Here is a 12322-nt window from a genome sequence, read left to right on the forward strand (position 1 = left end):
AAATCTCAATAATCAAGTGATTAAAATAAAATAATAAATTTTAATTTTATAAAATAATGAATTATAGTACTTTTATTTTAATTTTTAATTAAATATATGATAAGAAAGTATTATTTATGTTAAATTTAAAATTTAGTTTATGTAATTGCTCATTAATTTTATCAAACATTTATACTCTTAAGCTTTGAGAAAGTTAAATTTGAAAAACAACAAACATTTAGATATTAGATACCAAATAGTTAAAATAATTCAGATTTTAAATTTAGTTACTGGTTCAAGTTCAATTCAGAACTGGTTCACAAAAACTGGTTTGAATTCAGTGTTGAGCACTAAACGCCTAATTTTACCAAATGCCCCCTTCTTTTTCTTCTGTTCTTTGAAAATACGTCTTGAGAAATTGAGATTGAGTCTTGGCCATGTTAGGCTTGCTGCCAGATCTTCGCGTTCTTTTTATTACTCTTTGCTCTTCGAAACTTAGCCTCAGGGCTCAGTATTTTGCTGCTGATGCTGCATGCTGGTGGCTGGCAGGCTGCCCTGCTCTTGGCCAGTTATACATTAATTTGCATTAAGCCATTAAGTTAATATTATATAATATGTAATTAATTATATTGACTGTTTGTAGTTTAATGCAAGTTAATATATATATTTGTTACTGAATTTAGCTGCTGTTTTGTTTGGAAATTGTATATAAACTATACATTTTCTTGAATTTAATTTATTTATCAATTTAAGTGATGACTGAGGAGGATTTTTAGATTTTAGAATTTGGAATCTTTTATTGTACTCTTTTATTATGATATTGATGTGTTCATATATCAATTACCCATCAAATAGGCATTGTTCACAATTTTAATAGTTGTGCGCCTCACCTTCATGAGGTGCATGCCTTCGCCTTGTGCCTTTCGCCTTTGACTACGATGTTAAGCATGAATTCTTACATATCCTTGTCACTCTCAAGGAGGGCTCTGAGAAGTTGCAGAAGACAAGTGTGAGTCTCTAGTGCACAATGTCCATTTTTTCTTCCAAAATGCTAATCACTTTAGCAAGGGGCTGCAATTAATGAATATGTATATGAAGAATATGTACTCTTTCCACACTAGTACTATAATATAAATTCATTTCTGATCCATTAATATTTAGAGCGAAAAACTATAAATAGTAATACCAAACAGTCCCACATAAATTACTTACAGCATGAGTGGTCATCTTCCCCATTGCACTTATGGACCTTCGACATCATTCCTTTCCCAATATCTGTGGACTGTATTTAAATATTGATTAAAACAGATAAAATCTGTTAGCAACATCCTATATAACTGAAATGAAAGATGGAAAGTAGTAGAAAAGATAAGGGCATCCTTTCTACCCTTCCTTGCACTTATAATTAAGCTCAATTCATCTGCTATATATTAGATGTAGGATTTTTGTATAGTGAACTATGGAAATAGGACAATTGAAGCACAGACATGCGCATGGGTTTCCAGGCTGACATGTGTCTGATGCATTGTCATGCAATCAGCAGTCTTTATTCAATTTTCTGCTTCTATCTAGTGTTTCTATTTTTTGGTGCTAGGGTATTTTAGTGATTTCCAAATTTTGGGGCTCATTTTGGTCAAATTAATTTTGTGGGGTCATTTTGTAATATTCAGGGGTATTTTTGTGGTTGTAGTTATTTTTGGTGGGGCTTTAGGAGATAAGTGGTTTTTAGAGGGGGTTATGTGCAAAATAAGAGTTGGCTTTTCTTGAAATCTTCAACCCTAGTATAAATAGGAGTCTTCAGCCAATTTTCCAAGGGTTTTTTGGCATTTTATCTTTGAGAATATTTTTTCTCCTGAGCTCAGCCCCAGACCAGCTAGGGTTGTGAAGATTTGGAGGCTAAGGTTTTGAGGATTTGACGTCGTGGTGCCTACCAGTTCCTCCATCTCAGCTAAATGCATGAGAGGCTAGCAGAAATCTGCTGTTGCTGTTCTGAAACAGTGCCAAAGCAGGTAATAATTTGAGAATTAAGTAGCTGTGGTTTCCAGAATTCGTCTTACTTTCTGAACTGAAATTCACTGCAGTCATCGTTTCACTATTTTACAGATTTCTTAGTTGCTTGAATCAAAGAAGGTCGCTGAAGTACTATTATGAACTCTCAGTCTTTATTACTGAATTTCTTGTTCTATTTCTATCCCTGTTTGCATCACATTGACACACCAAATCTTAAAAATTGAAGATACAACAAGGAAACAGATAAAAAACATATATATTTTTATATGTGATTGTGTTAATAACATGAGGGTGGGCTTAAGGGTAAGGTTGCTCTTTTGTGATCAGTTGGTCATGTGTTCGAGTCCAAGGAAACAACCTCTTTGCATAAAAGTAGGGATAAGGCATACACTGTAATGACCCTCCCCTTGCCCTCGCGAAACGAGGAGCCTTGTGGCCTGGGGATGCCTTTTTATTATGTTAATAACACATTTTTTAAAATCAAAATATGGTCCTTTAAATGATATTCAAGCATCATTGAATTTGCATATGATGTTGATAAATGTGGTCCTTTTGATTTTCAAGCTCTTCATTGGTTGATGCAGGGTTTTCTTTGGTAGTGTGATAGATGCAGGGTACAAATTTTCTTAATTTAGACAATATTCCTTTTTTATATAATATAAGAAATCTATCAATATTTATAATGGCACAACATTGGCTATGAGAATTTTATTCTTTTTCCTTATAATAATACCTTTGTGTTATGCATGTGTTTGACACTAAATTTTGCTCTGTAGGACATGTCCTGAAATAAAAATAAGCCCCACTTGCCTGAGAATTGTCATGTCATGGACGCCTTGTGTTGGACATGGACAGTACCCCCTCTTGTTGAAGTGTGAGTGCTTTAGGGAAGAAGACCAAGTCCCAATAGACATGGTAAAATATTAAATGCATTTAAAAAACATGAGCAAGGTTTTGAAAGAAACTGCAAAAATAATTGAATATAGTAGATTGAGTCTTTATATACATAACGTTCAAGAACTGATGGAATTGACAGTTCTGTTGGGCTGCTTGTGAGACCATAAAAGGGTATATTGTTGTCATAATAATCTTGGTGCAGAGCAGTATTTCTTTGTGATTTTTGGTTCTGAAACAGAGAAGAAGATCAATGCAATCTCGTACAGAGACATGATATCAGCACTATTCAGTTGGGATGACAGAAGAACGAGACTAATTAGCTCGTCTCACTTGTGTTTCCGACCTTCTTTCTTCTAGAATTTTTTTGAAGATATGTAGCTTGTCTTTTCAATTTGCTGTGATTATTCCAGAAAATGGGGAAGATTAGAAAAATATCATTTTGTTACACTATTAAAGGTTGGTTTGATCATTTACTCAGTTCAATGTAGAACCCCAGCAAGGGTTTTCCAAAATAGATCTAGAAGGTAGAAGTGAAGAAACAAGGATCCTGTTCTATGTGGGTGTAAAAGAACATGATGCTATGCATCGTAGTTTCTCAAGGAGCTCTAATTAAAAATGGCAAATGTTGGTTGCAATCTTGACTGCATGCCAGCACAAAAGTTGCAGATATACACTGTCTTAAGACGATGTGGAGGTTTTTCATTTGCAATTTGGAGATGATAGTATGATACCATTTTTCTTATTAGAGGCTTATGCTAGCAATTTTCAAAAAGAGTTTTATTTATTTATTTATTTTTAATTAGTATGCCAAAAAATTGAATACCCTTGAAGAAATTTTTTTTGCAACAGTCTGCCCATCTACGGGCAGTGAATGCTCCATTGGAAACCTCTATGTTTGCATAGCTATGCTCCAGACTCCAGTGCTTCCATTGTTTTTTGTAGTCTCCTCCAACCTATCGCCTCTGCACCATCTGGAATCCTTACAATCTGGTTTATGCCAGATTTCATGAATTCCTTGATTACATTGGTCTGGCATATCCTACTCACCAAGGGCCCCATTATTATATAGGACCCTGTATCCCTGAAAGATTTAACCCAAGGATGGTTCTCCTGTTTGGACCAGAAAATCTTTGTTTGCTCTGTAATCCACCAACAAGCTTTTTCATCTAGTGTGATGGAGAAATTATCTGGTCTGGCAGTCTTGATAATGGATAGCAAAAGCTTCACATTCCCCTCAAAGGCTCAAAGCTGACCACCTTCTTGCAAGCCTTGAACGTCTAATTGGATCACATTCTCAATATTTTGATCCAAAAACAAACATCTTGTTCATTTCTTAAATTTCTTTTTTAAAAATTATTTCTAACTCTAATAATAACTGGTTTTAACTGTGGAGATATCATTTAATGCAAATGAATGTAGTGAAACAAAATAATAGTGCAGTTTTATATGTGTTGTTGAAAGCCTCTTCTTAGTTTACAATCAGCTTGGTTCCGGTTGTTAGTATATTTGGTAAGGAGCAATGCATGACTATTTCTTTGTGTTCTATTCTCATATCATCTTCTTATTATTGTATTTTACTTTCATTTCAGCACTCCAAACCTTTCCATTAGAGAGGCAATGGTAACAGACATTTTATTGGGAAAGAATGACAATGTTGAAGGTGTTCGGACGTTCTTTGGGATGAACTTTTATGCTCCTTCTGTTATTCTCACAACTGGCACTTTTATGAGTGGTAAAATTTGGGTTGGCAAAACTTCTATGCCTGCCGGCAGAGCTGGTGAATCAGCGTCGCATGGACTTACTGAAAACTTGCAGCATCTTGGATTTGAAATTGATCGGTTAAAAACAGGCACCCCTGCACGTGTGGACTATCGTACTGTAGACTTCTCTGGGCTGGAGCCCCAACCTGGAGATGAAGAGGTCGATCCATTTAATCTCATACTTATGTCAAGTAGATTTATTTTTTTAACACAATGCACGACCGAAAATGTGTGAACTATATAAATAACATTCAGCACATTTATGTTATACACTTAATTCTGTACTTTGGTAAACCTAGTCACTGAGTTGTTGGCCTAGAGACTTCCTGTATGTTTTCTTGGATTCTTGCTCAGGTTCTCTGCTAGACTGGCAAATTATCTACTGCTGGAGTTGAGGTTGTTATGATTTTTATCTTCATATCATCAAACCCAGCATTTACAGGGACAAGTTTATGAGGTTTGTTGTGGGGAGGGAGTGAAGTACTAAAACCTACACGGCAGTTGCTTTTTGGACTTGGGTCTGCCCCTATCCCTCACTGAGTTTTATGACGATGACACTTGAGAGAGCCCGATGCACTGTAAATATCCATTAATTCTGGAATGTTCCTCCTTTTTTCCATCTACATAGTTTTTCAAATGAGGGACTTTGTAATTTTTTTTTCACTAAGATGAATTTCTTTGAGAGAGGGCTTGAGCAGAAGGAGTGATGGATGCACAGTGTGTGAACAGAGTGACTAGAAGCATGTATGCACAGTGATTAGCAGTGTGTGCACACTAGAATGATGGTGACGGGAAGGAGGTCACACTTCATGGCCTCATCTTCTTTCATCAAAGAAAACAGAAAAATTCTCCATTTTGAGAAATATGATGGCTAGAGAAATCTGGACAAAGGTCATCTCTGTTGGTTTTAGGAGTGCGAGTATTCTTGGGTGAGAGACTAACTTAAGCAGTTCTGTTCAGAAAAATCAGTATATCCATGGGTTAAAAAGCTTAGATTTCAGAATGGGGTCATTTTAATGTTAATTATGGAAAATAAATTTGATCTTTCAGGTTCTATTGAGAAATTGTTTGATTTAGGCAAAAGGGCTCTGAAAACTCTGAAAGGAGATGAAGCATTAGGATGGTGGAAAAGTTTCTGATATTGTATGGAATTTCAGAAGGACAAGGATTTGTCACTTGGCAGGGTGAAGGAGAGCTGATGTGTGGAGATTGTGGTTCTGTCAATATTATGGTTGCTCATAGGAAGAAGTGTATTTTTCTGAGATTAGAGGAAAAACCTAGCTATGCATAAATGATTGAATCTGGGGTTGGAAGCATAGCTGGAAAGTTTGGCCAGAAATTGCAGGTTGAAGAAAGGAGGGTGGGAAATTGCAGTTGAAATGGCAGTGTTGTAGGGCAAGGATCTCCGGAATAAGGTCAATTCAAAATTTACCCAAGATTTGCTGAAGTAAAGGGATCTCAATTTGGTAGGAGATGATGGGCTGGGGATTGGAAGGAATATTACCAAGCCTTTACTTACTGGGAATCTGGGGCTATTTTTAGTTCATAGTGGGGGTCCATATGGAAGGAGAACAGGGCATATGGGCTGGAAGAGATTGGGCCTGTAGGAGTTGTTAGTAAGTCTGACCTTAGCCACTTGGGCCCAATAGTAGGTGCTGGGGCAGGAGTTAAGAAAATATCCTTGTAGGCAGCCAAATTAAAGCCCACTTTGGTATCTCCTTTTGTTGGAAATGAGTTTCTGCAATGGGTGTTGAAGGAGATGAAGCTGAGTAGTTTGAAGGATTAGCAAGGGGCTTTCAAAGGAGTTTGGACGTCATTGAGTCAAGGGAAGGGATTCGAACACCAAAAATAGTCTAAATAGAAAATAATACTGGCATTTATGCAAGTGACTGTACTGGTATTCTTCATGATTGGCTGGAAGTAATAATACGAGAAGGGGAGTGTGCACTAGGACTTTCTTAGAATAGTGGGGGGTTCTGAAGTTGTGATTATAGTATTGCCAGAAATATGGAAGATGAGATGAGCAAGTTCACGATGAAAGGATTATTTTAGGTGAAAGTGAAGTGTAAGGAGGTGGTGATGGGGGTTGATGAGAGTAACTCCTTTGTCTGAGGGCTTTACTGAGGAGGAGGAAGAGGTCTATGGCAGTATGGGTGTATCTGAAAGAGGGTTTTTGCTGGAACATTTAACTGAAAATCGTGATTTAGGAGAATAATATGAAAGTGATGAAAGATTAAATTTAATGAGGCATCAAGCTTGGGCTCTATGAGCTTGGGGGAATGTCTCTTTCTCAATCTAATATAACTTCTTTTATTATCTAAAAAAATGAGCTTGGGGGATTGTCTGTCTTATTTATTCAGCCGGCGAGGAAGGGGTGGACTTTGGGCTCTAGGAGGAACTCTAAGAATGCATATGTTTGTGTTTGCTATTTGAGTCAAGCTGGCCTTCAAAACTTTGAAATTAAGGAAGGATCTTTGGCCATTATTTCATAAAACTCATATTTTGCTTTTATTGGTTTTGAAGCTAGTTTTGATAAAGTCTTGGGTAAATCTCAAGTGATCTCTAATATGACTACTCAAATTTCGAAAGCATTCTTCTTGTTATAGGTGATATGCCTATTTTATTAAATATTTCTTTGTGCCTAAAGGGAGCCAAAGGGGGAGAGGATATTACTATTTTTCCTTTAGGGTAAGGAGGCAAACAATAACCACAAGCCCTCATCCTTATATTTTCTTTAATTATCATTTTTTTTTTCACTTGGGATTTGTGGCGCCTTAGGAATGGCAATTTTTTGTGGGTGCCTTGAGGTGATAGGCAGGTCTCTTTTAGGATTGGTGGAATTTTGTTTAGCATTAGTGGGAAGCTTTTCCCTAATGTTGTGCAAGAATTTTTGGTTTGGCCTATATTTGTTAATTGTTTGGTGCTTGTAGACTCTAATACTATTTGGTGAGGCCCTACACCATTTAGATTTGAGAACATGCAGTTGACACACCCTTCTTTCATATTAGAAAATTAAGGTTTGGTAGAGTGGCTGTATTGTTTTGGGCTGGGAGGGCTGTAAAATGATGAGAAAAAGTGAACCAGTTGTTGGGTGAGGAGGACAGGATGAGAAGGGCTCATCTTTATAATGAGTTGGGGCTGTTGTTGCTGAGAGGGAGGAGATGAGTTGGTGTAAAAAAATGAAGGATAAAATGGGTGAAAGGGGGGGAGGGATTGTAGTTCAGATTTTTTTTTAGGGTATCCAATGGTAGGAAAAGGACTAGTTTTATGAAGCAGTTGGAACTTCAATCAGGAGATCTCGTAAGGGATCAAAAGCAGCTATGAAATGAGATAACTCGCTTTTTTTTAGCATCTATATACAGAGGACTGCCATCATCATTGACATCAGATTGAGGCCTGAGGGGCCTATATTCCTACAAGGGCAGATAACTATTTGGTTAGATTGGCATTTTGAAGTTGATGAACTTAAATGACTGTTTGAAATGGGCAGAGATATAGTTCTGGGCCCTCATCATTTTTACCATGGCTTCTTAGGATGGTTGGGGAGTTCTGCAGGATGATATTATGAGTTTTTTTTTTTTTTTAGACTCGCATTGTAATGGGGTTGTGGGAAAGAGTGAATGAAACATTTATAGCCGTTATAGCCAAGAAGAAAAGTCTAGAAGGGTGAGGGGCAATATATCTCATGCGAGTCCATGGAACTTATAGGGATTATTATTTAAGAAATATTCTGTTATGGAGTGCTTTATTTACTTGGTTATAGGGCTTTTAGTTTATTTTTCCCGGTGTGGGAGTTGTGGGGGGGGGGGGGGGGGGGGCTGGTTGGCATTTAGCAATGAGTGGGAGGAACAGTTTCCTTATCTCACTCAAGAGATTCTAGCTAGACCAGTTTCTGATCATTTTCCTGTCTTTTTGGAGTTCAGGAAGGTTAGTTGGGGTCCAACTCCTTTCTGGTTTGAAAACATGTGGATGAATCATGATGGCTTTCGTAATTTAATTGAGGAAATTTGGAGTATGTTTGGTGTTGTTGGGTGGGAGGGTTTAAGATTTATGAAGAAGCTTGAGGGTACTGGGATGCTAAAAAATTGGAATTTAGAGGCGATTTCAACTATTAGAGCGAAAAAAGTGAGTTTTTTCTTTTTTGGTGAAATGAGAGTGATAGATAGGAAGGAGGTTGAGAGAAAATGCTTTCTAGAGAGGATGAAGTTAATGAGTTAGTTCAGAAGTGTTCTTTTGGATGAGGTTAGAGGTTGGAGGCAAGAAACTTAGTTTATATGGATTTGGGAGGGGAATTTCTAAGTTTTTTCACAAGATGGCGAATGGGAAGAAGAGTTGAAGTCTATTCAAGAATCAAAGTTGAGGATCGGGGAGTTAGTCACTGATATTAGATTGATAGCAGAAGAGGCTACTGATAGTTTTAGAGATCTTCTTACTAAGGAGGAGTTGGAAAGGCCAAGGACCAATGGACTGGAGTGGAGTCCTATCCTGTATACTGGATAGAAAGTTATCTTTGTTGAAGAGGCCTTTTGTGGAAGAGGTTAGGGTAGTAGTGTTAGTTTAGAGATAGATAAGGCTCTTGGACTGGATTGAGGGAGGACTTAATGAGGTTGTTGTATGAGTTTCATGCTAATGGTAAGTTCAGGGAGAGTGTTAATTCTACCTTCATTGCTTTAGCGCCTAAGAAAAAATTGTCTTCTAGTGTGTTGGAGTTTCGGCGTATTAGTTTAGTTTCTAGTATGTACAAGATCATTGCTAAGGTTCTTGCTAATAGTTTGAGTTTTGCCTTTAGTGATACTATCTTTGGCACAAAGTGCTTTTGTGGGAGGAAGGCGGATTGCGGATGATATTTAGTAGCTTATGAGGTGGTGGGGAATGTTTGTTATAGTAAGAAAAAAGGCATTGTGATCAAATTAGATTTTTTAGAAGGCTTATGATAGAGTTACTCGGGCAGGGTGTTTTTGAGGAAGGACCCTCATTCCCTATATTTATTTATTTTTTTTGGTGGATGTCTTTAGCAGAATGGTAGACAGGGCTGTTGAAGTGGGGGGTGGGATGTTGTGAGGGGATCAAGCTGGACGGACAGGAGTTGATGGCGTCTAAGCTGAAATTCTGACTCTATTATTTTCCTTGATGATCATTTTGACGCATTTATTAACATTCTCACCATCATTAAGATTTTTGAGAAAGTCTCTGGTCATAAAATTAATTTGGTAAGAGTGGTTTTGGGCTGGTTAATGTCAGCTCTGAAAAGATTTTGGTGACATCTATCACTAGATGTGGTATTTAAGAGTGGCACTTGAATCATTCGAGGGTTTCTTTTGGGTAAAGTTGTGATGGTGTCCCCTAGAGGCGAATTCCTTTGGCCTAAAGTAATAATGAGTAATATGGCATTCAAGTAAATGTTCAAGAATCTTGGGATGCTAAGTTGAGCTTTAGGAGTTATTCTTAGAGCCCTTGGAGGCTTATTTCTCAACTTTTCCCTTTGCTTCTTAATTTAGCAAAGTTTCAATTGAGTAGTACTAGTGGCAATCGTATTAGGTTTTGGGATGATGTTTGGGTGGAGGAGTTCCATTATCCCATTCCTTTGCTCATTTATATCCTCTTTCTTCTCGCCACAATGATGTGATTACCTCATTCTCATTTTTTGAGAGGTTCCCTTTTCTTGGGGCTCACACTTAATAACGGATTTAAATGATAAAGCAATGGATCAGTTGTCTTATTTGCTTATTGTGCTGCAGGGCTGCCATGCTCTATGGATCAAATTGGGCAAGTAAGAAACAACATATCCAAAAAGTAATAGTTGCCGAAATGTAATTGGTAAGGTGGATGAGTGGTAAAACGTTAAAGGAGAAATTAAGGAACATATTCACAATAAGTTAGGCATAACACTAATAGAAGATAAGGGAGGGGCAGCTTAGATGGTTTAGGCATTGAAACGCAGCCCAAGTAGAACATTGTGAGGAGGTGTGAGCTAGTTATTATTATTGATAATGGTAGGGGAAGGGGTAGGGGTAGACTGAAAAAAGTAACATGGAATGAGATAGTGAGGAAGGATAAATTGTTCTTAAGAAAGACAAAGAAACTGCCCTTGATTATGTGAATTGGCATAAAAGGATTCATGTAGCTGAACACATCTAGTGAGACATAAGACTTCTTGTTGTTGCTGGAGGGTTGCCATGTCTTCTGTAGGACTGTAGGAGTGATGGTAGGGTCTGGTCTTTTGATTCTTCAGGGGCTTTTTCTTGTAGGTCTTTCTTTTCCCACTGTATTAAGAAGGCTGATGTAGTTTTTCCTCTCCATTGAGGTATATGGGAGGCTAATATTCCTTCTAAGATAGTGCACTTGGTTGTTGACAGTTGTACGTAATAAACACAGACAATCTAATGATAAGTAGGAGGCCTTCTGAATCATTGTCTCCACATATCATGTTTTATGTGTGGGAAGAGCTCTGGAGACGTGTCTCATTTGTTTGTCCACTGTTCTTTTGCTTGGGGTCTGTGGAATTGACTTTTCGAAGTTATTTTTGAAGAGTAGGTTTGTCCCAAATCTGTGGAGGAGTTCTTGCTTAATTTTGGAGAGGGTAAGGATGCTAAGAGGCTGTGGAGGTGTTCAATACGTGCCATGCTTTGGGGAATTTGGCTGGATAGGAAATCTAAAACTCTTTTTTTGGGAGGATATTATCACTGGGGCTTCTTTGGGTCAGATGTATGATTTTTTGCTTCTCTTTGTGGTTATAGTGCAGGCTGTTTTAAGAGCTGTTGCTGTCAGGATGTCATCCAAGATTGGGTGGATTTATTATATTGATTATTTTCCTTTCTCCTGTGTTTCTTGTGTGATGACTTCTCGTTCTCTGCTATTGTTTCTGTTTCTTGCTTTGTGTAATAAAGCTTCTTTTTCCATTAAAAAAAAGTAAAAAAAAAAAAAAGAAAGAAAGAAAAAAAAAAACAGAGACCGGTATAAATGTTCTGTTACCTATTCCTTCTGGTGGTCAATGGATGGACGCTTGTCTTGAATGAGTTCTTATGGTAAACAGGTTGGTTGGTTCAGTTTTGATCCTGATTTCCATATTGAAAGGGAGCAAATGTTGTGCTTTTTGACACGTACCACTAAGAGCACTCACCAGCTGATTAAAGAGAACCTGCATGAAACTCCGACATATGGAGGATGGGTTGAAGCTAAGGGGCCTAGATACTGCCCTTCAATTGAAGATAAGGTACATTTTGTGTTCTTTTGGATTTTGCTTTTCATATTTCCATTTATTTCAAGTTGAAGTTATTAAGCATCATAAAGTTTATGTTGTTGGAAGTGAGTTGGTGTAGGATGGATGTTATCTTTATATTTATCCGTTCATTTATCATTAAAGCAAATTATTATTATTCAAAATTTCAATTTCATGCACTCTAAGCTTTTACAGGTATCTCTTCTTTGAATCCTCCTATAATGTTAGTGATATGAGGTTATTTTTTTGAAAAGCTTTTTGTAAGATCAAATGCATTATATTCTATAAAAAAAGATTGAATTGGTTATAAACAGTTAAACATAGCGTACAATTATTCTATTAACTGCTGAAGTAGATCATCAAGGTGATGTGCAACAGTGCAACTGAATGGGGAATGTTTATCATGAGTTTTTGTTCGATTGAAGTGCTTAGTGCGTTGGAAAGGTTTCGGAAGGCT

At 37.2% G+C, this 12322-nt stretch overlaps 1 protein-coding gene across 2 annotated transcripts in view; it reads left to right on the forward strand.

The window, feature by feature from the left end:
• Positions 1-12322, forward strand: part of LOC131153191 (uncharacterized) — a 135496-nt gene that overhangs the window by 39952 nt on the left and 83222 nt on the right. For both annotated transcript variants that reach the window (XM_058105336.1, XM_058105343.1), the window contains exons 5-6: positions 4476-4806; positions 11680-11859. In XM_058105336.1, the coding sequence (XP_057961319.1) occupies positions 4476-4806; positions 11680-11859 (511 nt within the window). The remainder of the gene's footprint in view (positions 1-4475; positions 4807-11679; positions 11860-12322) is intronic.

Source organism: Malania oleifera, chromosome 1 (genome assembly GCF_029873635.1).
Source record: "Malania oleifera isolate guangnan ecotype guangnan chromosome 1, ASM2987363v1, whole genome shotgun sequence".
NCBI classification, from domain to species: domain Eukaryota; kingdom Viridiplantae; phylum Streptophyta; class Magnoliopsida; order Santalales; family Ximeniaceae; genus Malania; species Malania oleifera.